Consider the following 27,581-nt stretch of genomic DNA (forward strand, 5'->3'; position numbering starts at 1 on the left):
TAGGTGTGTGTGTGTGTGTGTGTGTGTGTGTGTTCCTAATTAACTCCAGCGCTGCTCCCAGAACAATCCTCCAGGTGCTGATAATTCAGTCCGGAGGCTAATGGCTCCCTGCGCACTCTTCACTCCAGATTCATTTCTTCATTTGTTGGCTCATTGATGCCTTTAATTGTTTTTAAGTTATTGTATTGGCTGCCCACAAATCAGCAGTGGTGGAGGCGGCAGAACGATTCCTCTTGGGTCTTTTTTTTTCTCCATTCTTGCAATGCCTTTTTCTCCAATAAATCCTTGCATGTGATTAGTCTTCTCAAGCAGAAGGGCTCTTCAAAGACTAGCCGTGCTCTCAGGCAGCGCTTCCTGGAGTCACACTTAAGGAGGCAGCTTTCTACAACTGTCTACAAGAGACAAGCCCAACTTCTGATCATTCAAGCCCAAAACATGGTGATTCAAGACTAAGTCCCAATGACTGGAAACCTGGTCTACCTGATTCAAACTCAAGTCTGCATTAGTCAAGGCAAGTCTACATCATTCAACCCCATGTGCTAATAAACTGAGCCATCAAGAGCAACACAATGGATCAGTAAACCCATACCAAGGATTCATATTATTATTAGTTTATTTTGCAGATGCCTTTATCCAAGGCAACTTACAGAGACTAGGGTGTGTGAACTATGCATCAGCTGCAGAGTCACTTACAATTACGTCTCACCCAAAAGACGGAGCACAAGGAGGTTAAGTGACTTGCTCAGGGTCACACAATGAGTCAGTGGCTGAGGTGGGATTTGAACCGGGGACCTCCTAGTTACAAGCCCTTGTCTTTAACCACTCGACCACACAGCCTCCTTAATCTTATGAATCCCCTTCCCTCTCCAGAAGTCTCTGATTCCTACCAGTATCACAGTAATACACGAGACAAACCTTGAACTTCACACTATTGCTTTAGAAACACATTCTTGATTGGGTACCACTTTACATTAAGTGTCTCTAAATACTGTGTATTTGCATATTAGTTACGTAGAAAATGCATGTGTACTTACACATTATAATTACAATGTTATTATGCATAGTTATAATGTACTTAATGTGTAAATATTTTTGACCGATATATATATATATATATATATATATATATAAGTACACAATTTGTATCAGAAAAGGGTTAGGGTTAGGTTTAGAGTTAGGGTTAGGGCTAGGGTTAGGGTTATATGGTGCAAAAATATTTATACATTAAGTACATTGTAACAATGCATAATAGCATTGTAATTATGTGTAAGCACACATATTTACTAAGTAACTATATAGATACACAGTAATTAGAGACACTTAATGTAAAGTGTTACTCGTGATTACTCACACAAGTCCAGCTAAATCCATAAACAGCTGATCTGCATTCTTAAAAAACTCCCTAACTCCAGACAGCTGAAACGGTCTGAGGTTTCAAGTCTGCGCTGAAGACGTGCTTGTTTAGCAGAGCGTGTTTTTAGCAGTAGCGTGTTCTCGCAGTGCTGTGAAGCTCCCAGGGAAGCATGTACTGCACTCTCCAACTCTGTGGAAATCAAAAGTGCTATGTTCCCTTGCAATCCAACAGTGCTGCTGGCACTTTGAAATCCAAAGACGGGTTTGTGGAGGGTCAGTAGATACCAAATAAGGGTTATGGACTAGATTCTCAAAGCCATTTGCTCCTAATTGTCGTTAGCACAATTTTTATATAGTAGAAACGTACCCACTACAGTTCCCAACTAAACAACTCCAATATGAATTTAGGGGCTTGTGAGTAGTTTAGAAGTGCTGATTATTAATTTTTGAAAAGCAATTGAGAATGTAGCACTATATGTTAATATTAAGAATTCAGTTATGGCTCCATTTTTACACTGGATAGTCTTCAGTTGACAAGCACCTATGGGTTCATTTTTGCAGTTTTCAAATCCTTCACATTAATATTGGGTTCTGCTGTTTTTTTTAGTTCTATTCTTGGGTCAAGTGTGAAAATCTTCAGATGCAAACATAAGCAAAATAACTGTCAAAGATCTTAAAAGATATGCAGATATTTAATTTCGCCCAACCCCCACCGGTAATCATTAAGGGGTGGCTACATAAAACATTCAGACTTTGTCCCATCTATGCTGTGCCATCCTGGCTGCAATGTTAGTCCTACACCTTGTAGGAAGAATTAACAAGTACATAAATGTGCAATCAAGAGCAACTAGCTGATACGTGTAATGATTTTAATTAATTAGCACTCTTAATTATTAATTACTTCCAACCACACTCAAGATCCAGAAAACGAAACCCAGTCAAACAATAACAACACAGCACGGTTATACAGTCTATACATTTTAACAAAGTGAGTTCAGTAATACGGTGCAACAGTAAGAAAGTTAATTAGCGTCAAAATAATCAGTTCATTAAGTTTAGCACTGGATAATATTCAATGTGACATGTCAATTAGAAGTAAAAACATTTATATTTGTCTTTCTATAATAATAGCAAGGTTCTTACATCAGTAATCAAGTAGCATGAATATAAAATGTAAATCAGAGAACTGTTTGAATATATATATATATATATATATATATATATATATATATATATATATATATATATATATATATATATATATAGGAAAATGATCTAAATACAAACTCATTAAATCCTAACTAACAGGATATTACAAAACTTAATCAATCATTAGCAATCTGTTGTGTATATATACTGTATACGACACCAGAATGTAACATCTATTATATTTATTCTTATTCATTCTATATTTATTCTAGCATTAATTTCAATTAAGTAGATCGCTTCAATTAATTTCACTCTGTAATTGTTACATTATTTCCATCAGCTATTACACTGGCCCCTGGCTTATACAGTACAGTGACACATGGCCACACTTTGTTATACTTTATAACTCTCTCTCTCTCTCTGCTTATACATTTATTACATTCCCACATATCACTTCTGTCTAATCTCTTTTAGTTGAACTGGGAATGCTCAATGTTTGTCTTGCCGAGTCAATACAGGGTATGATTCAGTTGTCTGTGGTTTTACTTGCGTCAGAGGTGGGCTTGCTGTAAGATTGCCTGTGCTCCTGGTTAGGCAACCCAGTCTCGCTCAGTATATAGGAAATCTTGCTGTAATCGACCAGTGCCAGCAGGCCAAGTCAGTTTATTAATTTATTAGTTTAACGTTCGTGGACCTTTCTTCTGTCTTCGATGGCGATCCAGTTGCTCAAGTTCTCTTTATGTCCTTTTTGTATGATTTTAGTTTCAAATTCTGGGCTGTTCTTTTTGAGTATTGCGAAGGGCTAATAGTCGCGCTCTTCTTTCCTGACTTTACTTGCTAGATGCTGATAGCACGCTTCTTTTTTTCTGACATTCATTGCTTGATGTTGAAAGCAGCGTTGCAGTTCAACATGTTACACCTGCTCTTACCTTTCTCTGACTTTCAAAAACTAGACAAAGGCTGTCTCCCAGCGCACAGCACTATTCTCACAGAACATTCAACCTTGAGAACCAGGTGCACGCAGGCTCGGCTAAATCTTGCTTATTCAGGGCACTTTTAAGGTTAAGGAATCCGTGAGTCTGTCTCCCCCAAAACTTATTGGATGTTACTATGGTGACCAGGGACCTATTTCTTTCCAAGCTACACATACAAATTGTGCATTACAGCAAATGGTTGATTTTTCTAATTTTGTGTTGAAACACCTGTAACTAACTACCTAAACAATGAGTAGCCCATGTCAAAGCAATGTCTTTCCTGGGCATTGCTATGCCACCTCTGCATGTAAATATCTACTAAACTCAGTAATGAGTTTATTTTAAAAAAGGACACGATGTTCCGTCTCTAATCTGTAATCACGTTGAAATTATGACGCCTATTAGAAAGTGTCAGAGGTACCAGCAACACTTTTTAATAAGTGTTATTAAGCCACCAACCTTTCATAGGCAGTCTGCATGTATTGCAATGTATTGGCCCTCCATCCCTCCAACTGACTGTGCTGTTGGAGGCTGGAGGACTGGCGCAGTGTCTCCTGTCCCATGGGGCCGAGGGGCTGATTGAGTGCCGGGGCGGCGGTTGTCGTGGAGACGATTGTGGTGACAGGGTGACTGATTCGCTGCTCCACGAGCCTGAAAGCTTTGACCTTCAGGTGGAGTGGAGAATTGAGAACAAGATTAGTGTGGCCAGTCAGAGAAGGCAAAGATTGATCTGTCACCCTCGCGCTCTGCGGATCTCAAAGAGCTAGGGCAGAGGGGGGCCCAGAGGAGGCAGAGTGAGCTAGGAGGGGATCTTCAAATACCCAGGTACCAACCAGGCCCTGTAAAGTGACTCTTATTGTTCAGTGATGTGCAAAATAAATACATACCATTGATGAGCAGATTCATAAATAACAAATTAAACAAAGTGCAGTTACATCATCTGGCCATTTGGTGGCACTGTGTGTGAGAAAATCACGATCCAAGACACTGCAGTTACTTCATTTGACCTTCTTGTGTTATGCAACAAATAAATATTTTAGCCGTAATGAACATTAAAATAAGGTGCCCCTAATAACAATACATCTTAGTAATTGGAGGTAATTTAATAGAAATGCCTTTAATTTCTAAATGTAAACTAATTACTTTCCTCATTTCCACTAAGTAATTCAATTGGTAGAATTCGTTGTTAGTAATGTTTCGTAATTTGTTGAATTCATTACAAATTCAGGTAATTTCATGTAATTGGTATTTGTTTTGGGATTTTATTTCAGTACGCATGTTGGTATAAACGTACACTTCATTAGGTTACTAGAGTGGTTTTGAATGTATATAGTGTGCCTCTGAATGGAGTTCTTCCCTAGTCTGATTATAGAAACAATTGAAAATCCACACTCCATAACCATTTTTCACTCAACATCGCAGCATGCGTGCAGACCTCATTCACAGTAAAGTTGGATTCCGAAATTGATTTGGATTTCTGTGGAAATGATTTTGCAGACCTGAGACCTCCTGAAAACTAGTAATACACAGTCAGAACAAAGTCCATCACAGAATGGAGTGGAATAAAACTCCATTGGAGTTAACCCCTCCTTTCACTCGCCTGTCCTTCATTTCACCTCTGGAGGCCTGGGTTTGAATACTGTAATTTAAGCTGTAAAACAGCACTGATGTGCGCAGACTAATTGCCTGCTTAGTGATGACCGGGCACCCTGCTGTGGCACGTTCATTTACACTGTGTCGTTTCTACAGGGTCTGGGGTGATGTGAGCATTACAAAATCACACTATAGATAATCTTCATTTACAGCTGAGAGATGGGAGAAGAGGGAGGAGGGAGTGAGAGATTGTGGCTTCAGGGCTCCTGCCGCCCTCCTAATTGTATTCCATTCCTACCTTATCTGCTGTATATAGTTGGATTTTCCAAACTTGGGTTATTAGCACTTAGGAAATGATTTGGAAATTCTTTAGGAAATACTTTTCATTCATATCACAGTAAATGCAGCAATTCTTTTTTGGCTGCAAAAAAGAAAGAAAGAAAGAAAGCTAGACGGAATGAATGAATGAAAAAAGAATGAAACGTTTTTTGAAAAAGAAAAGTAAGAAAGAGAGAAGCTGTTTTCAAAAAGTAAGAACATTAAAACAGAAACTGCTTCAGAGAAGGAAAGAAAGAACTTTGACATTTGGCTGTAGAAAGAAATAAGTAAGTGTGTTCGAGAAGAAAGAAACATCCCTCCATCTTCAGACGCTGAAGAAGAATTTAAGTTTCTTTTAGTAGTGAAAGAAAGAAATAAAGATAAAGAAAGAAAGCATTATATTTATTTCTTAAAAGAAGAAAATATACTCGGAAAAACTGCCACTCCAGGCCTCTTCAATGGCTAAGGGTTTGATCCTGGACTCTGATCAGTTAATAAAGTCCATTACTGAGGACCCAGTCAGCTCCATGGACAGACGAGCTGCCAATCAGCCACGGCGCTCTCGCGCCTGCAAATAATGACATCGTCAGTCAGCGATCGTCAGCCCCTCGAAACCAGGGATGTGAAGGGGGACACCTATCGCTGAGATAACAAGTCATTTCAATGACCAGCGCTGGTAATATATAAACAATGTGATGCTTGTGAGGGATGAAAGGTAGCTTGAGTGGAAACATTTCACAATCAGGGATTCTTCATCATCATCGGCTTGCCATTGGCAGTCAATCCAGCACTGCAGTTGATTGCTCAAAGCAGGCAGGGAGACGTGGAGGGTATGTTGCTATTGCATTCTAATTTTGCAGTCTCCTGTGCATCATCACCACAATAAGTAATTATGCTGTCTAATGCTCCGTGCTTTCTTTGTTAGTCCCTCGTAGTGGTTTGTATTTTTTTGTTGCTCCAAGCAAATAAGCCATTGATCTTCAGTGTAACTAGAAGGAGAGCCAGTGCATGATAATATTGCTTATGCTAATAAGTGGATTGGAAAGCCTGGGTTATATCACTCCTTTTTGAAGAAACCATTGCAGATTACGTTGGCTGGAATTTCAAAGTGAGCTTGCCCTTTCCTACTGGAGCTTTGCTCCCCTGAGAAGATTCACCAGGCGATGAGCTCCCCTGATCGCTCCAGTCTTGGAGCTTTGCCCTCCTGAGAAGACTCACCAGTGAATCAGCTCCCCTGATCTCTCCAATCTTGTGGCCCCAGTGTGCCAGCTGCATTGTTGCATTGTTGCTTTGGAGAAGATTTCTATTCAGATCTTTTCAGAACTAAATCATTGTTACTTTAGTTTCTAAGCAGCAGGTGAGAGTACAGTACCATCACAGTGGCTAGCTTTGTTCTGAGTTACTGTAGTGCTTATACAGCAAAGGGTACTAGTCTCACTCTGACATGTGATTGGTTCACATTACTGTCAGTCCCTCCTCTTTTCAAAGGAACGCCCTTCATTTTCATTCCTCACAACAAGAGAAGATGGCTGGATGTGAAAAAACTGCTGAACAGCGATTCTGTGATTTAACATAAATTTAATTACAAAACATACTACAAAAATAAAGATGCTCCAAACACTAAAATGGTGGTTAAAACTTCACTGTGACTGTTTTCTGACTTTCTGAAATTCAAACAAATTCAACTTGACCATGTAAACAAATATGACAGCCAGGATTTAGTCAGCAAGCCAGACGGAGAGCTGTACGCCAAAAACACTTCGATAACTATGCAGTATGAACTTCAAAAACATTTTCTGTTGTTTATTTATGTTGTATATTTATTTATGGATGCTGTATCAGCTATATTTAAACACAATATATAAAGTCATATTTACTATCCAGCTTATATACCACAGGAGACACGGGTATTCACAGGAGTTTGTGAAAAGAAAAAGTTTACTTCAGTCCCACTAATAATAATAATAATAATAATATATAATTAGAATTAGAATTAATGATGTCTTGAAAATAGGGATGTGCTGATAATGATAATGCTAAACAAAAACTCCCCTTTAACTTATCACCACTTAGCAGCTGAATGTAGTAATTGTGTATCCAGGGATGGAAACAAGACTCCTATTGCATGGCAGTTTCACCCAGTTTCCTGGTTTTACTACAAACTTGATTAACCCCAGTGTATAGGTAGCAAGCTCAGGTATGTCTTATTAAACTCGAAGTAAAACCAGGAAAGGAGAATCTATTATGCAATGGGAGTCTTGTTTCCAACCCTGGTTTTCTTTGAATGTGATTTTTGCATGGCACACAGTGCAACCCTGTGTCTAAATAGTGCAATTACAGAGAGGGTGAATTCTTAAGTAAAAAAAAAAAAAACACATCTTGCTATGAACACTTTTTAAAACGTGTGCTGAAATGTATTTCTGGCTTCCTGGATTGTTCAGTACGCTGGATGAAATTAAACAAAGGGTCAACACTGCCGTCCTTTAACTGGAATAGACCTGCTGGTATTTTTCCCCAAGCTGATTATTTTAGCCCCAAGGGGATGATGAAGCATGGTTATATTCAGTTTAGATCAGGGCTGGCCAAAGTTGGCTCTTCCACCCCTGGTCTTTGTTCCAACCCTGTTCTAAATTGTTTAATTAAACTAATTAAACCACCATCCAGATCCTGAAGTAGTTCATTGTATAATTGTACCTGTTAAACCTGGAGTGGAATGGCCCTCCAGGACTGTGATTGGACCCCCCTGATTTAGATGAGCAGAATGGATCTTTCATCCCTTTTCTGTATACTTAAAGGTTTTCTGTTCATTTCAAAATTTTGACTGAAAGGCTGAAACAGAACAAAGCGACTTTGAAATGTGATCGTACCACAGCGTGTACACAGGCACTGGAAAGATTAAACACACAAGACTCAAATCAGGATGGCTCATTTTTCAAAGACGCTCAACATGTTAAAGGTCAGGCTGGCAGTAAGTTTGCTCTAAGTAGGCTCTTCATAAAGATAGGTCTTACAGTTTGAGCTCATTGATAGCTACAGCAAAGACAGCGTCTGTGTTTAGTATTTATGCCAGGAGGGACTGGCACAGGGCCTGTGGGCGAGTTGAGCCTGTGGATATTTAGAAAGCTTTCAATGAAAATATATATGTAGGAGCAGTCCGGGTGGCAGGACAAGCCATTTGTTTCAGGAGGATGGCTGTGTGTGTACTGGGCTGTACAGAGCCCTCACTCCTTCAGCAGTGACACTAACCCGAAAGCACTCCACAGAGAGGGGGGCAATCACTCTTGATTCCCGCTACACAGACAGCTCTTTGTTTCTAGATCATTAACCACAGGACCCCCGCTCTCGTCCCTCTTTCTCCCTCTCTGTGTTTGTTTGCTGTACCGGATTTCTCTCCCGAGTTGTTTTTGTTTAGTCTTGATCTCTTTAACTCGTAATATTTATTTTACTTCTAGATGTGCCTGTCTGCCTGGGCCTGTTACATTTGCCACCCCCTTCACATTTCCCATAGAGAGAGAGAGAAAGTTGCCCATGGTAAATGTGCACAGGAATTCTGTGCATTTACCATAGTTTATCATGGTTTGATTTTAATATGCTTTACCAAAACCTCTCTGGGCTTTACCATGCTTGCCTATGCCTAGGGGCTTTGTTTTCAGTTTTTATTTTTGGTCATGTGATGTCCCTTTAAAGTTATACTGAACCGACTCTGTTTCTTAATTAAACTCTTGGAAAAGCGTGGATTGTGGAACCAGATCACTTTTGTTTTTTCTCCCGTAACTTGAATGAGGCGATGATTCTGTTACATTGATAGTGTTTTTAAAAAAAAAGGCAGCTCCTTATTTTTTATTTAAACCGAACACAAAAATGCGAGTTCAGTTAAATAGTTTTTTCCGGATTTAAAACCTTAATGACTCGTTGCAAAAATGTTATAACCTGTTTTGCAAATATTAGTTTCCTCTTAATTACGATTTAATGAAATCAGTTTAACTTCACTCGCTGTTGGCGTTCGGTTTGAATTAAAAATAAGGAGCTGCCTTTTTTTTTTTTACATTATCAATGAAACAGAATCATAATCTCAATCAAGTTACGGGATTAAAAACTAAAGGAAACAAAGAGCCATACCTATGCTTTATTATACTTTGCTGTGCTGTTACTATGGTAAACCTTTATAGGGGGTGTTAGAAGACAGTATACCATGGAATTCATCACTCACTATTATAATGTACTGTATGCTGACATGTGCATGACATCACGAGTTATTGTAAGTTATTAAGTTTATCTGTTTTTGCGCAAAACAGTTCTTGGTTTTCACAGCAGTCTCGATCAGTTATTAACTTTATTAAATCCATCAGAGCAGACTTTAAAAAGACATTCACAAAGCTCTGTGGATAGGACCCTACAATGCAGCAAGAAACCTTTGCTGCACTTAACATGATGTGTCTCTTTTCACAATGATATCTGAAAATACCAGTATTATATATAAGGTTGTAATATAGAGAATTCAAAAACAGCAAACAGCTCTATATCCAAGGAAAATCAGGAACAGGATACTCATCAATCACTAGAAATAGTTCATGAAGAAGAACAGTCATTGCTAAAACTAAAAACGCTCTATTTTATACTACATCCTTAATGAATAATTATTAAATATATCCAACGCCCTCCAGAAAGTATTGGGACAGTATCCCTGAACTGACCCTCCAAGTTGCCGTTTCTCAGCACTAACCATTTAGAGAACAGCTTCCCAGGATTCTGTGTGTGTGTTGCCCTCGGGGCACCAAGACTCCCGTATGAAATATAAATGGAATTCCTTCAAGCACATTGCTCCCAGGCTTCTGCGCTCAGCCTTGCCCATTGGCAGAGTATTTAGGCGTAGAGAATTCAATTGGTCTCTGGGGGGCGACTGCACATCATGCTGTGGTTGCTGGGTGACTGAGTGGGTTAATACACTCACTAAGCTTTCGCTTCTGTGGGTTCAAATCTGGCTTAGGTCACAAGTGGGATCTGAAAGAGTGTTTTAGTGCTCATTTTTAAGGTCGGCAGTGCTGGAGAGCTGAAAGGGGGCTATTGCAGGGTAACGACAATATTGGAGTGCTTAGACTAGTGCTCATTATTGAGGTGCAGGGGGGCAGTGCTGGAGAGCTGAGAATGGAGTGTTTATACTGGAGCTCATTGCTCAGGTACAGGTTAATGACCCTGTTGGAGAGCTGACAATGGAGTGTTTCGCTCTCAATACAGAGCCGGAGGGAAGAAACCTTTAAAACGAGACAGAGTTTAATAATTTAAGCAAACCGAAAGGTTAGTATTTATACCTGGCTGATGAAGACATGATTTAATAAAAAGATGTAATTGACTGCATAGTATGTGTTTAAGAATAGACTGCTTTACTGGAGGTATTTTCCATGGAATTGAATAGGTGAATTAGTAATAGAAAATGCTTCTTCAGCTGGTAATTGCAGCGTACATTTTTTGGCGCGTACCGGTAAATGTACTGCAGGGCCCATTGCTTCCAGCCATTTTTATAGCAGTGTTGAGATGTAATTAGAGAGAATTACATGAAAGTGGACGGAGCATTTGGGAACACAACCAGTGCACGATACTGCGTGCCGTGGCAGACTGGGGTTCCAGCCTTTTTAGTGCAGCTGTTTTTGAGGTGAAAATTACCTGACATTAAAATGGGGCTTTCTGCAGAGCAAATTGTGAGTGATCTATTGTTTTAAGAAGCTGGCATTCGTTACCCCACAAGAATCAGGGGTATTATTAAGTCCTCATTGCCGTTGTTGTTTTCTCTAACCCGCGCCCCTCTCTTCTCTCTTCCAGATGACGTGCCTCCCTATTTCAAGACGGAGCCTGTGCGCGCTCAGCTGCACTTGGAGAGAAACAGGCTGGTCCTCACCTGCATGGCGGAGGGCAGCTGGCCGCTGGAGTTCAAGTGGATCCACAACAACACAGAGATCACCCGCTTCTCCCTGGAGTACAGGTGCACGGAGGGGTCCTATTAGCAAAGCTAGAACACTGTCACTCATGCATTACTATCGCGTCACCTTACATTTTACACACTGCAGTATATATTTATATAAGCAAGAAAACTACCTCCTCAATCGGCCTCTCTGGTCTGTCTCTGCCAGAGGTCTGCTTTCCATTCCACCATCAGCCGGTATATGCTGTTGGATGTTTGAAATAAGGCTAATGTTTGTTTTTGATTTGATTTTTGTACTATTTGCTCCTGACTAAATCGTACTGACGTGTGTTATCTGAGATCAATTGCTAAACTTGAGAGCTCAGATAAGGCTGTTTAACTCAAAGGGGGAAGATTTAATCTCCCTGCTAATGTTGCATGAAATGGCTTTATCTTGCATTGGTATTAAAATGTGTCAACCGAAGGATCTGCCCTGGAGCACTGTGCCTAACGGTTTCATTCATTGTTTTTGATTGAAAGGCTATAGCGTTGCGCTGTAGTGTCCCAACCCTGGGGTCTCAATTAAAAGCCTTGTCTCCATTAGAACCTGCAGGGATTGGACAATAAACACCTGCACTCTGTAATGCAGCTGGGCTGTCCTGCATATATGACTGGATAATGTATATATTTTGTAATATATGTAACAAGGCTGGGCAGAACTGGTGATCCCGTGCTCTTCAAGCAAACATCTAAAGCACAATGCATTCATGGTTTTAGAGCTTTTAACCTCATCTCATCTCACCGACAGGGGACAGAATCCGTACCGGTGGTGTATCACACAACACTGCACGTTACATATAGAACAGCAGCATCTCTCGGTTTCAGTTATAAATCTTAGATCTTAGTAGACATTTGGCAGGTGCTTCCTTGTTCGAGACTTCCTTTTAGAGGAATGGTGATGCATCACTCCATATCAATTTAAACGTTTTCACATGGAATCAGTGCTGTCCTGGCTGCCCATGGTAGCCCTATTAACAGTGTTATGGCAGGTTTTCATATGTGTTTATCCAGCCCTGTACAGACTCAGAAATCCAACTTCACACCCCATTACCGACACAGTTCCTAAAACTTCGGTGTCAGCATCTTCAATTATTAACATTAATTTGCAAGCACTTAAATCGCGACTTTTAATACATTTATACAACCTCCCTGCCTGCCTCTATTGCTTGCAGAACGCACAAGGAGCCACTCTCATAATGATGAGGCAGGTGGCGAGCGTGTATAAGCTGACGTTACATTGACACACATTAGATTCCTATACAGAAGTGTTCAGAATGCAGTTCGCCTTGAGCTATTCATTCAGATAGCTGAGCTGAGGAACAAGGTCTATTCACAAAGAAATATTCAATTCTTTCAGTCTAATAGAGAAACCCCCTCCAGTGGCTCAGCAGCACTGGCTGCAGACCACCTGACACTGTCTGGAGACTACACTGAGACCATCAAGCTCATTTCACTAGCTCCAGATTCAAACCTAGTTCTCCAAAGTTGAAAGACAAGAAAGCCTAGTGAATTAGCCTGCTATTTCTCTGCTAGTGCCTCAGACCGGTGTAAAGCAGCAGTTGTATAAGATTGCTGTCTATCTGTAATGCTGCTCCACTGTTCTTTTCAATTCCACTGCACTCTTACAGCAGGAAGCAAAACTACTCCAGGTCATTTTCATTGAGGTCATTCCTCTTAATATATAATCACAAGTTATAAGAAGCTCTCTAATACCTCTTGTCAGGCAGGCCTGAGATCTGACTTAAACAAATAACAGACTTTGAAAGTGGTCTCGGTATTAAGTACTTGCAATTGTTTTTATTAGCAGATATAATTTCATGCTGGCTCTGTACAAATTATCACAATCCACTAATCTTCGTTGTCGACAGAATGATGACAGTGGACTCACTTGCAAACTAGATTTGCTATCAATTCTTACATAATTTATTATTTTTTTTTAATTTAAGCGTCTTGATGTTATCTTATCCATTAGTCATGCTAGGGATTAGGACTGGGAGGGAGGCAGTGTGGCCTAGTGGTTAGAGATGAGGGACTGGGAGAGAAGCAGTGGTTAGAGTTGAGGGACTGGGAGGGAAGCAGTGTGGCCTAGTGGTTAGAGATAAGGGACTGGGAGGGAAGCAGTGTGGCCTAGTGGTTAGAGCTAAGGGACTGGGAGGGAGGCAGTGTGGCTTAGTGGTTAGAGCTGAGAGGTAGGCAAGCTGTGTGTCCTGTACTGGTTAGAGGACTTGGTGGGAAACAGTATGTCAGTAAGAAAAGGTGAAGAATATCCTTTATAATAATTCAAACAATGTGCTCTATTTGCAGTATACTGACGGCATGCTTGGATACACTGTGTTGTTTCTCGATCCAGTCGAAGAGCTTTCACTTACACTTGCCACAGAGATTCGCATGCTGGCCTGGCTTGTCAAAAAAGCCCTAGGATGCTATTCTGCCACAGTTTCAAGCAGCCGTATGTGTTTGAGATGCATCCCTGACACATATATGCTGCTCTCTGTTTTTAACTACTGACAATCCAAGCGATTCACTTTTTTTGTTTGTTTTCTTACTCTCCCTCACTAAAACTCAGCAGGGTTTTGTTACCTGTGGGTCCAACAAACCAATTAGCCCACTGCTCCCCAGTGAGACTGAGGCCTGTCTACAGACTTGTGTTTTTACTGAAAATCCATTTGCAGGCCTTAGAGGCGCCCTTCTCATCACTACTGTCTGTGTGTCTGCGTATGTCAAAATGTACATCATGTTTTCTAAAAGAAGGAAAGAAATGGGTGGGTGGTGACTGGCTGGAAATGAAACATAAAGGTTTACAGCATAGAATAGAGTCAAGACAACAGTTGACTCAGAACATTACAGTAAATAGATTACTAAAACCAGCAATCCAGTAATGACCACCAGGACCTTTCCCCCTCGAATCTGAAAATCCCATGAGCATCGTACCCCCTCCCCGCAGACAAACACCATTCCTTCCCATCAAGTCATTCAGGCGAACGTCAGGGATGCAGAGCAGCAGCTGACAGCAGCTGTGGGTGCCAGGCTGAGGCCACCACACAGGCCTATCATCTCCATAGCAACAGCAGGGACTTGCTCTGCCTTGGCAGCACTGAGGACCAGGCCTGGCAGACAGACAGACAGACAGACAGACAGACAGACAGGCAGCATTCCAGCCAGCATTTATATCCCAATCAATGTGAGATGCATATCCCTGGCAGCAGACAAATCGTCTTCCCCCTTCCTTCTAGTTATGTCATACATTTTTGGATACATCTAGAGAGTCGGTGATCAAACTGTGATTTTGCTTGAGGTGAGGGCGATATCTTGGGAGCCTTCCTCTTGAATTTGATCAAAAGTGGCATAGACATTTGTTCCAATAAGTTACTGTCCACGTACAGTGGATCTCCCTGTATGAGAATACCATTCATGGAATTGAATATTTGTAATGTGTACACATGTACACACGTATGTCACTATGTATAAGTGTGCAAATTTGGAGCCATGCTGGCAAAATCACAGAGCCCACACATTCCGGTGCTGTTAATTATGCCATTAACACTAATCGACTTCACACAAGAAGTAATTTACCACACTTGGCTGCCTGTGTAGCCTGCTAACCCTCTGCTAATATTATTTGATACTTCATTATCAGGTTGTTAATGGCAGTATCATGGGAATTCCACTCGGAACAAGACTGCACAATTCCAGACCGCCCATCGACCAGGACTGATCTCCTTCAGCCCCCCCCCCCCCCCCCCACCCCGTTCACTTCATTCTTCTCTCCCCTCTGCATCTTCCACGATCTGTCTGGATCCACTTTAGTTTCAGTCTACAGGGTGAAAGAATAAACCTCTTCAGCAAGTGCCACTCTAATGGCTGAAATAGTTTCATTCATTTACCTTCTAAACCGCCTTTCAGGTCAATTCAGTGCTGCTGTGGCATGCTAGCTTGCCCGTTGATTAGATTCCTTCATTCCAAAGGTCACAGTAGACTGATGTTAAGAGCTGGACGGAACCTGAGACCAGCATCCCGTCTCCTTCCTTACCCTCCAAACCAGCCCCCCTCCCGTATCTCTCTCCCTTGGTCCCTATTGATCTCTCAGTCTGAGGTCAATAGCTATTTAAAACAACTGGGATCGAACCTGAGACCGGAGCGCCGCAGGCCTGAGTGAATTCTCATATCAGTGACCTTGTCATCCAAGACAGGAGGGAGGAGGAGAGAGGACAGTGTTGAATAGTCATTAACCCAGCTGTCTTTCTGGAATGAGGAAACAAAAGCATTCCACAGCACTGATGCACTACTTCACAGTCAGCTGTAGGGGGCGAAATGGATAAAACGCAATTTGTGCAACAGAACTCGGGAAGATTGCAAACATAATGAAAAGTGCAAGGGAAATGTCAAGTAAAAACGTTTACTTTACACGTCAGTATTTTCAGCACACCTCTATCAATTTTCATGTTTTTTGTTTTTTTTTTGTCAGATCCTTCCTGTGTGAGAATTCTCTGTTGCTATAGCACGGCCCCTTCTCTTCATCTGACTCATAAGCACTTGAAAGCGATAATGAAGTGTTCCTGCAGCACGCAGGAAACAAAGACCATGTAGAACGGCGCCGATCAGCTTCAGAGATAAGCAAATGGACTTTGTCACGGGCCGAGTGTTCTGACAGCTATTTCAAATCCCCTCTCCCTTCGTTCTCATTGCATGTTCTATAATTGCCTTAACCTGGTGAGCTTTGATGCATCTGGAAGGTGCTGCTGGATTGACAGCTAATGTTGCAAGACATTGACACCTGGGTAGCTGAAAGCCCTCCTCTATATATATATATATATATATATATATATATATATATATATATATATATATATATATATATATATACACACAATGTGGTGCCTAAAAATATCTTTTAAATGCAAAATGATCTAATTCACGTTTGTATTATTACCACTTACTGTGACGTTATTTCAAATTTTAAAATGAAATAAAATGTGAAAAGATTAAGACAAATGAACATGATTCTCTAGGCACTACACAGTCCGTACATACGGTATATCAGCCCCATGTATAATTTAACATGAAGTTAAATATATTCACCTTGTAAAATGGTCAAATATATAAATGCATTATAAAGCAAACAATTAGAATCAAATAATATGAATACAAATTAAAAGAAATCAATGATAAATATATTAAAGTCAGAGTGTAGGCTATAACATACATTAATGTATAATCACTCATTATGTATTATGGAATCATTCAAAGTAATTACTGAACCGTTTTATTAAATAATCAATAAAGTAGCCAAGGGCAAGGGATTTTAGCGAGACCAAGCTATTTCTTTTAGCTAGGTTGACTAGAATTGAACTGACATTCTCCATCCACTTTAATAAAGAAGACAAAGATGGGGGCTTTTTTCCTGCAAGAAAGGGTTTAATCTTCGTAACCGGTGGTAACCTTTTTCTTCAGGCACAGAAGTTTTGACCCGGTCCCTAAAAATAATCACTTATAGTGGCTGTACAGTGATAGAGTGTCTTCGACTGCCACCTAGGGGAGAAAAGTGGAGCTGCAGGCTTTATTGTGAGTGTTGGAGCTGCTTCTGCTGCTGTATTCGCTACAGGAATTTCAAGGTCGTAGCCGGAGAGGGAGGGGGGTATTTGAGAAACAACAAGACTGATTTTTTGGGAGAGCTGTAGAATTATTTTTCTGGCAGACAATGTTTGATAGGATTACATTCAAGTTTTATAAAGACCTAAAGTGCAAATACTGGAGTGGTAGGACAAGGTGCTTGAAAGAATTTCAGTTGGGAGATTTGAGCCCATTCCTTTTCATGCGTCACAGTCTTGTTAATATCCGCAGAGTGTACTAAAGAACAGCATTTGTAACAACACACCACACTGGGGGCAATGCTGGGAACACATTTTAAGGAATAGGTTTGAGATATGGTTGAATCTCTGAAGTCATTGGATACTAATGGATAACAAATACAACATAACATATCACTTGTCTTTATATGTATAAGATCCCTTATAAAAGAGGTAAGACACTGTAACATCCAGCACATAAACAAATATGGCAAACCATGGTCAAATATGCTAAATGCACAGAATAACCAAGGGAAAGGCATGGGAAAACGGCTAAAGTAAGATGAATACAAATGTGCTTGAACTTTAGTATCAGATCTCAATACCACCACCACTAAGTCATTGAGAACAAGTCACTCAGACAGTGCAAGTGAGTGGGTTTTGTATTGATTTGAATGGTATTAAGAGTTGCTACTGTTCAAATCAGCTCAATAGACCCAAGGTTGTCTGAGCTTCCCGTTGATATACTCAGATTCACAATGTCCCTCTCCCCTCCTACCCCTCTCTCCTCTCCCTTCTCTGTCTCCTCTCTCAGGTATATGATCCCCTCGCTGGACCGCGCACATGCCGGCTTCTACCGATGCATCGTACGAAACCGCGTGGGCGCCCTCATGCAGAGGAGGACTGAAGTGCAGGTGGCTTGTGAGTACCGCTGTCTATAACAAATCATAGATGTGTGTGTCATGCATACTGCATATACTTTATAGGGGTTCTCAAAGTAACAAGTGCAAGGAAAATATAGGTGTTAGTTATCTACATCAGGGATTGAAATAAGACCCCAATTGCGTAGCAATTTGATCCACTCCTGGTTTTACTATGAGTCTATATATTTAACACCTACATACAGTGTGTGTATATATATATATATATATATATATATATATATATATATATATATATATATATATATATATATATATATATATATAGGGTACTCATAATGGGGCTACAGTACTCTCCACATGATAACTTCAAAAAGTTGAAATGTGATTCTAAGTTCTAATTCCAAGTTCTGGGTTCTAAGTAAAAGCAGGTTAAGTGATTTCAGACACTGCAGTGGATTGTGATGCCTTACTGTTGAGAAAAGGCATTTTCTTTATTCAGTCTGGAATCAATAGTGTATGCTAATCATAAAAAAAGCCCATGCCTGTAGATTTAAAGCTACTGGTCACACATCATACCTACATATCCCTGGCTGGTAATCCCAGCAACGGGTGTCTTTGTCAGGGGAATGTGTGTGTGGCAGGCTTGTTCTCTGGTCCCTGTTGTACTAGGTATTGAATTTGGGGGGGGCGGGGGGGGATAAGAATGTGAGCAGCCATCAGATTGAAAGCTCTTAATTAAGTAGGTAATGAGAAATTAATAAGGCTGAACCTTTAATGACTAGCAATAACAGGGAGAGTTATTAATGATTCTGTCTGTGTTTTAATTACTGTAGTTAAAAGCAGTCAATTAGAAATAGACTTTTTTTCCTTTTCCCTTTCTTTTTAACAGATTTAGAAAGTTTCACTGTACTGAAAACCGGGAGCCAGTTTGTTTTTTTATTCCTGATTAAACGTCTCATGGTTTCTAGAGATCTGGTATTAATGTGGAGTGATGTGATGAATGAATGTTGACCGTTTCCGCTGCTCTTGTTTTAAATGTTTCAGACATGGGTAACTTTGAGGATGGGGAGCGATCTCAGAGCGTGTCCCAGGGGGAGGGTGCGGTCATCCCTGCCCCGCGGATACAAAGCCTCCCCCAACCGCAGGTCACCTGGTTCCGGGACGGACGCAAGATACCGCCCAGCAGCCGCATGTAAGTGCAGTCCACCTACAGGATCAGAGGAGCTCTATGCGTGTGTTTATCAGTATGTATGTATGTATGTGTGTGTTTTTATTCATTTCAAAGACAATACAACAAATACATTATATATATATATATATATATATATATATATATATATATATATATATATATATATATATATATACAGTACTGTGCAAAAGTTTTAGACAGGTGTGAAAAAATGCTGTAAAGTAAGAATGCTTTCAAAAATAGACATATTAATAGATTATATTTATCAATTAACTAAATGCAAAGTGAGTGAACAGAAGAAAAATCTAAATCAAATCCATATTTGGTGTGACCACCCTTTGCCTTCAAAGCACCATTAAATACAATGCATAAATAAATAAATTAAAAATGTAGACATTACATCCAATTGAATTCATATTGGCCCACCTTTTACTTGAACGCATTACAATTCATGGCAATATCGAGTTACTATCTTTATATTTATGCTGTCTGTATATTTGTATTTACTTGTAATAAACCATCTACAATTTAAAACATTAATCCTAATATCTGTCTAGTAGACGAACATTGCAACAAAAAAGGCCTTTTTCAACAACCTTATACTGTATCTGTTGTCTCTTTATCAGGAATTTACACTGTGTAAATTTTAACACTGAAGGACAAACAGTAGATTGATTGCATGGTGTAAAATGAAGCATGCTGGGCAACCAGCCCCAAATTAGCAATAAAATGATAATCTCTGATCTGGCTCAAATGTCTGGCACACAAAGAGAACAGAGGTGTACAGTAATCACTACCAGTGTTTAGCATGCTGTCCTGTGGCTGGGAGGCTAGCAGCGTTAACACCGTACATTGAACATAGTTAATCTCAGTCACTGCACCTGCATTGTGAAGTGTGTCCAGACTAGGAGAGTGAAGCAGGAGCGGCTACACAGGCGCTGTGCTCTGATAGCACAGGGTCCCTCAGGGGCAGGGAATCCCAGGTTGCTAATTGATCGCTGTGCCTCTGCTGCTCCTGCTATCTCTAATGCTCCATAAAGGGCATATCAAATGGTTTTCTCCCCACTCAGTTTTACTGCTCTCATCACAGCCATTAGAGTGCATTAATATTAATTGGTGAGGGAGGTAGTGAGTGAGCCGGGGCTGGGCAGCGAGGTGAAATGCTCCGTCTGTCCCTGTCTGTCTGTCTGTCTGTCTGTCTGTGTGTCTGCCTGCCTGCCTGTGTGTCTGTCTGTCTGTCTGCCTGTCTGCCTGCCTGTCTGTCTGTCTGTCTGTCTGTCTGTGTCTGTCTTAACCATTCTGCCCTGGTATTGACCTCCAGAGACTGACCTCTCAGTTAAATCGAGCTGCATACATATCCTTTCGCTGACATACTTACAGTGAACCTCTGGAATATACCTGAACTATGTAGGTCACAAATACTCAAATAAGTAGCAAAGTAGCAAAATCAGTGCAAAGTCATTAGGCGTTTTACTTGAAGTGGGGCCGTGATTTCAAAGCGACTACTAAAATTTAGTAATTTTACTAAACGAAAGTAACTTAGGGTGGTGCACCGCGTGAATTCACACGCCTCTTGTGACTTTCACCTCTGGAATGAAGTCATATAATTTGAGGTCTAGTAGTTATAACTGCAGTTCATTAACGACTGGAGTGAATTTCTTCATATAACTGTGAAGACACTTGGTTTATAAGGAGGTTTTTTCAAGGAGATGTGTTAATGTCTTCTGATGCTAATAGGTTTGCGGCTAGCCTCATAACGGCACTATAATGGCGGAAGACGCATAGGATCCTGTCACCCTAATACTTCTGCTTGTGTCTATATTGCCCCCCCCCCCCCCAGTCACTAACTCTCAGTTTAGCAAAAAGCAGCAGCTTTTGTGCGTGTGTGCGTGCGTGCGTGTGTGTGTGCGTGTGTTGGGGAAGGGGGTTGTGTGTGTGTGTGTGTGTGTGTGGTGGGGTGTGTGTTGGGTTGTGTGTGTGTGCGTGTGTGTGTGTGTGTGTGTTGGGGTGTGTGTGTGTGTGTGTGCGTGTGTGTGTATGTTGGGGTGTGTGTTGGGTTGTGTGTGTGTGTGTGTGTGTGTGTGTTGGGGTGTGTGTTGGGTTGTGTGTGTGTGCATGTGTGTGTGTGTGTGTTGGGTTGTGTGTGTGTGTGTGTGCATGTGCGTGTGCATGTGTGTGTGTGTGTGTACGAGGGGGTCTATATTACGAGCCTCAGCTCTTTATCAGGGATATGCAGGAGCAGCAGAGATCTCTGCCTCAGTGCGCTGATATATTTATCCCTCATTCAGACCGTCTCTCTCTGTTAGCGCTTTGCCTCTCTCATCCACTCCGGGGGCTGTGTGCGGAGGCTTGGTTTCGTTCTCCTCGGGGGGAATTATTGAGTGTTGTCATATTTTCACAGGGGGACCCTTGCTTTAAGTAAGTAAGCAAGCATGTCGGTTGACAGATTCTTCTCTGCTGTTTGGGGGGTGAGGGATTTAAAGCTACTGTGTTTGCACAGGATAGGTCTTTTAACATCAAATGCCAAACGGTGCATAGTTAAACAAGTGTTGTGCAAGCAAGGTGACCTGACAGTGTCTGTACTATACTCTCACCTCAAACACAGAAACTCCAGCAGCTCCACTACCAAGTACATACTGTACCCACAATGCTAAGAGATGCAATGTTCAAACCTCCACATGGTCATGGATCACCAGGGACCGCTACCATAAGCTTAATATTCGTTCATTAAAAGCTATTCCCCCAGGTACAATGTAACACTGTATTACATAGCTTTGGTTCTTACTGTTGCTAAGCCGATTCACCCTGTGAAGGCTTTGCTCAAATGGGATTGTTCCAGCTACTAGCAAAAAGTACCCAGTCTCTCTTTCAATAATGGAGTTTACTGTGCTTGAGAGAGTGCAATAAATGGATGAATAAATCTGAGAGACCAGAGGCTTCAAGATGCAGTACTAGATGACTGCATAGGGGACTAGATGACTGCATAGGGGTCTAGATGACTGCATAGGGGACTAGGTGACTGGTGGATAGAACCAGAAGAAACCCAAGCTTTGAACCACGTTGAGCTTACTATGGTCTGACCCGATGACAGTAATGAAATATGCTGACTAGATTTCTTACTTTAACTTGATTAAACCTGCTACTTTAAACTTTGTGAAAACAGTCTGGGTTCACAATATAAAAAGTATTAATCAATCCTCCTGACCTTGTTGCTTAGCTATTGAGTTCTGACCAGCTGACAATCCAATAAGCACTGACCAGCCTTGAGACTGCTGTTTACTTTTGAGGTTTGAGAAGATCAAACGTGAAGCAGTGATAGACAGGCTCTCAGTGTGTGTGCTGACTGGGGGAGAGACAGAGGCCAAGTTCTGGTAAACTCTGTATGTTTTTATGTTTTGTAGGCTAACCAATTACCATTATCTTAAATCATGGTTCCCATTAATTGCACATTTCTCCTTAGTTACTTTTTTCTCTCTGGATCGTTTTATCAGTCTGCATTTTGCTCGTTGGCTTTTTAAAATGAAGCCTCACCACTGTTTTCTGCCACAATAGAGGGTTAACTGATTTCAAGTATTTATTTTCCAATTCCCAGTTGATTTACATGACACTAACAACCCTCTTCCTAGCATTTCTTTATGGACAAATCAGATCTACAGAAAGAGGAATAAAATGGCTTAGCAATGGTGCCGATCCTTTTTAGCTTTAGATGAACTATGATTTATTGTTGATAAGATTCTTGCTAATCATATTTCAGTGCAATAAGAAATCAAGACTAAGTAATTATCACTACTATCACAATAATCAATTATTATTATTATTATTTTATTATTTATTTCTTAGCAGACGCCCTTATCCAGGGCGACTTACAATTGTTACAAGATATCACATTATACATTATTTCACATTATACAGATATCACACTATTTTTACATACAATTACCCATTTATACAGTTGGGTTTTTACTGGAGCAATCTAGGTAAAGCACCTTGCTCAAGGGTACAACAGCAGTGTCCCCCACTGTGGATTGAACCCACAACCCTCCGGTCAGGAGTCCAGAGCCCTAACCACTACTCCACACTGCTGCCCACAGTGCTGCCCACACTGCCCCATTATTCCATCCGTCCACCTGAATCCCTCTATAGCCACTGTAATAGTCAGGAAACTATGTCTCAGGTGACACTAATGGAAACATATGTAAAGATTCTAAAGCAAACATATGTAGACAATTCTGTTTCTTCTCCCCAGATGACGATTCCAAAAAGCTTTACACTTCATAAAATTGGTCCAAAAAATAAATAAACCTGGCATTCAGTACTGAAAAGTGGGCCAGCGGGACATATTCTCAAATCATTTTGCTCAGTGTGGAGACACTGAAAGATAGAAAGTGTTTACTCATTGACGCATGAAAGATCAAATGAACAGTTAGCAGCATCACACGTCTATTGATGGTTATTATGGAGCAATGAACCATCAAGCAATTGAAGGCTGATGCAGTGAAATCACCATGAAATCATTACAATGGACAACTCGAATAACCTAGAATCTGGATACATCTTTTGCAGTGATTTTATCATGAAAAAACGAGTTATGTTTTGGGCCACTGTATCTGTGCCAGCCCCACATGCTGTACACCCTCCTAAACCAGCCCCTGCATGTTTAATTGGTATTCTTCACCAACCTGGAGTTGCTGGAGATTTGCATCTCATTTCCATGCGGCAGCATCTCTCGGGCAGCCAGTGGGAAAGACCGGGGCATCCATTCAGAACACACGATCGAAATCCAGATTGTTAAACACACGGTAATAATAATACATTGATTGGAAACACAGCCAATCTCTCAATGCTGACATCCTGTTTGGAGTTCCGCTCCACTGCTCTCGAGAGGAGAAGCAGGGCTCTCTCTGTGGCTGCTGGCTTGCGCTTGAGCTTTGACCTGCCCTCGCGGAGCCATCGAAGATGTTAGAGGAGGCTGTAATCTGAGGGTCACTTCTGGGCATTATTTAAGAACCCTTTCCTTCTAGGCAGCATGGTACACAAACACTGAAACGTAATATGAATCATCCTTAACTTAAACAGTCAGTTGCCTGAAAGACTTTTTATCCTGAGGGAGTTAACCTTTGTGCCAGTTGTCCTTTGTCAAAAAGGGTTTTCAGACTAACCCCAAGATTGCATTTGATTTATGGTGGTGCTGTGAAACACTAACCGTGATCAACATAACGCATAGGTCCACGGCACCTACTGTAAAACTTAACTGTTACTGATGCCCCTCTTCTCTCCTCAGAGCGATCACGCTGGACAACACGCTGGTCATCCTGTCCACAGTGGCTCCGGACGCCGGTCGCTACTACGTTCAAGCAGTCAACGACAAGAATGGAGAGAACAAGACAAGCCAGCCAATCACGCTCTCCGTGGAGAGTAAGACACGCCTCCTAGTGGTTCTGTATTGTCTGTACCTTGTAGAAAGCTGCCATTCTGAGCAGTCCAGTGCTGTTTGTGAGCTTACTTGGAGAAAGCCTTGGACTTGACCTTGTGTCTTTTCTTCCTGATTCCCAGAATAATCGTTAGACGGTGTGACCTTTGAAACGTTGGCTCCACTTGAAGTCAAGAGGTTAAATCTCACAATGTCACACATTATTTCTCTGGAATCAGGAAGCACAGATAAATTCCCAGGCAACAGGGAGAAAATGGAATACATTTTAATATTTGAGCATCAGAACACTCCAACTGCACATGTCATAAAAAGGGCATGTGATTATGCTATATATCCTTCTCGGAACACCATGCAATTCACTGAACTATACAAAATGCACACCAGAGGGTCCTCAGCTTATATGAGCCTCTGTCTTTACCCACCCCTTGCCTGCTCTGCACCTCCTCACCCTGCTGATCATTGCTGATTCAGTGCACTTGGGCAGCTGGTGGCTGGTTCCTTAGTTTAAGACCTGCCAGAGCCAGCATTCTGCTGGTCACAGGCGACAAATGGCTTTTTAATACACTCCCCGCAGCCCTTCTCAAGGTGAATTGTACCAGCGGCAGCCCTAATCCGATTGCTTGCCCTGTCACAGCTCTGTCCACTTAGGGCTAAACGCGGCTCTATGAAGCAGCCATTTGTTACGCACGCAGACATTTCTTATTTGCTTGAAGATAATTGAATTGCTTATTATTTCGTTTATTGGAAACCATTTGTTCAGAGGCTGCGTCCTTTTAGCGGGCAGGGAGACAAGCAGACTCCATTCCAGAGAGAGGACCCGTCCCTGCGCTGGGGAATTAAAGATATTTATCAAGAGAGGCTTTAATCTACAGAGAGAGGCCCCTGTGCTGCAGAACTCAAGGTGCTGATACAGTAAGGGATGGGTAGAAAAGGACCCTTCCCTTGTCTATTTGAGAAATAATTAAAATTATAATTATTATTATATTTGAATTAGGCATATGCACAAAGAAACCAGAAATTCCCCTTCCTGGTGATTTTGTACCTTTGTGATTTTTTTTTATTTTTTGAGAGGGGGGCAATTGAAATCCTGCTATATGTAGCGCCCACTTTTGTTATGCAAATGAAATTGATGACATGCATTTTGTGCTGTATGAAAGCTGCATCTCCCATTTGCACTTTAACAGAATGCTGAGGTTTAGAATCATCTCAAAACTAGCCAATCTGAACAACAGGCTTTGCTATCAAATTGCCACCAATTTCTCCTGGTCAGTTTTAAGATTTTGCATGCTTCAGATTGAATCAGTACCATCCTGGCTGCCTGTGGTGTTACAGCAGCTGTTGGTTAAAAAAAAAGGCATCAGTAGGTGATGTTGTGAACAAGAGGGGACTAACTCATCGATGTCTGCAGGAAGCAATGCAGTTTCTTCTACAGTCCCTTCTTATTAATCCATTAAGAAGCGGAGGCGCTGATAAACCCCAAGCTGGGCTGTCGATGTAAGCTTGCTGTGAAAGGTGACTCCTGTCTACAAGACGGGGAGTGTGTAATCAAAGTCTCTCTCTCCCTCCCCGCTGCGGCGTCGCCCACAGACTTATTAGGACAAGCAGAGGGCAATGCAGTCAGGGACCAGGGAGGGAGAGACAGATACGGGCCACAGTGTGAGAAGGCAAGGGTGCCAGGGAGATAGAAGGATCCCCCCACCCGCCCTCCTTCTATGTGCGTCTTGAGTCACAGCACCAGACATGAGATTATAAACTGCTAAGTGCCTCTATAAAGTTAGCACCTTTGTGACTGTACATTCCAATCCCTGTTGCACACCACAGTAAAAGCACAGAAGCATTGTAAATGCGTGGTCAAGGGTAGGTGAGCATGTTAAAGAGAGATGTGATAATAAACCACAGTAAATGCGTATTGTAAAGACTACCACACATACGTTTGGAGTATCCAGAGTTCAACCCTGTCTCTGCTGGAATTGTCTGTTTCTCAAGGCTTCAGTGTGTCAGGAACCATCTGTTTCAATAACACAGTATAGAGTAGGGTGGTACAGATCATGGTGATGCAGAATAAGCAGCACTGTAACTAAGTAATCTGAGGAATACTTGTCCAATGGAACAAATCACATACAGGGGAGCCCTCTAGTGGCCCTTTTGTTCCTTATTCTCTGTGATATAAATGCTAAGGTATTGAAGTGCTGGTGATCCTCTCAGTGTCTGATCCCTGTGCTTGTTTCTCTCTGTTAGACGTGGGCGGCCCTGCTGATCCCATCGCCCCAACCATCATCATTCCCCCCCGCAACACCAGCGTGGCCTCGGGGACCTCAGAGGTGACCATGGAGTGCGTCGCTAATGCCAGGTCAGGAATCCCTCCTCTGCTCCATTCTGACTGGACTGAAACAGCAGGAGAGAGCAGTGTAGAGATTGCAGCTGAGACACTGGGGGGGAGACAGTGGCTTAGAGATTACAGCTGAGGGACTTTGAGGGAGACAGTGGCTTAGAGATTGGAGCAGAGAGACTGGGAGGGAGACAGTGGCTTAGTGGTTAGAGCTGAGGGATTGGGAGGGAGAGAGTGTGACCTAGAGATTAGAGGAGAGGGCCTTGGAGGGAGGCAGTGTGGCCTAATATTTAGTTGAGGATCTGGAAGGGAAGCAGCGTGGCCTAGTTAGAAATTCTGTCCCACTTAAGATATTATTTTCCCCCAGGCCCCTTATCAAGCTGAGTATCGTATGGCGGAAGGATGGAGTCCTGGTGACCAATGGTCTGAGTGACTTTAACCGCCGGCTGACCATCCTGAACCCAACAGTGCACCAGTCTGGACGCTACGAGTGCGAGGCTGTCCTGCGCAGCAGCAGCGTGCCCTCGGTCAGCGCCGGAGCCTACCTCCACGTTCTAGGTACTGTCACTTTCGGTTCTGTTTCTTTTTTAACTCATTTTATTTGCCTACATTATTGCTAGTGTACCATTTCTATGTATCTTTGCTGTTCTAGGTAATAGGCTTCCTCTGTCCTAGGCAATTCACCCTTTCTAGTCTAGATAAAATACCATCTGTTTTAGGTCATTTATTTCTCTATGTGTTCTAGGTAATGAGCTGTCTTCAATTATATAATCAGAAGAAGTCTGTTGTCCTCTTTGTTCCATTTCCTCTGTCCAAGAGGAAGGATAAATCAGCT

At 41.6% G+C, this 27,581-nt stretch overlaps 1 protein-coding gene across 7 annotated transcripts in view; it reads left to right on the top strand.

Moving 5' to 3' along the window:
* LOC117423550 (protein sidekick-2-like) overlaps positions 1-27,581 on the top strand; it is a 136,947-nt gene that overhangs the window by 76,951 nt on the left and 32,415 nt on the right. For all 7 annotated transcript variants that reach the window (XM_058989809.1, XM_058989810.1, XM_034039529.3 and 4 more), the window contains exons 2-7: positions 11,205-11,364; positions 17,725-17,831; positions 18,839-18,986; positions 24,268-24,401; positions 26,656-26,767; positions 27,114-27,304. In XM_058989809.1, coding sequence (XP_058845792.1) covers positions 11,205-11,364; positions 17,725-17,831; positions 18,839-18,986; positions 24,268-24,401; positions 26,656-26,767; positions 27,114-27,304 — 852 coding nt within the window. The remainder of the gene's footprint in view (positions 1-11,204; positions 11,365-17,724; positions 17,832-18,838; positions 18,987-24,267; positions 24,402-26,655; positions 26,768-27,113; positions 27,305-27,581) is intronic.

This window comes from Acipenser ruthenus, chromosome 17 (genome assembly GCF_902713425.1).
Source record: "Acipenser ruthenus chromosome 17, fAciRut3.2 maternal haplotype, whole genome shotgun sequence".
Classification (NCBI taxonomy): Eukaryota; Metazoa; Chordata; class Actinopteri; order Acipenseriformes; family Acipenseridae; genus Acipenser; species Acipenser ruthenus.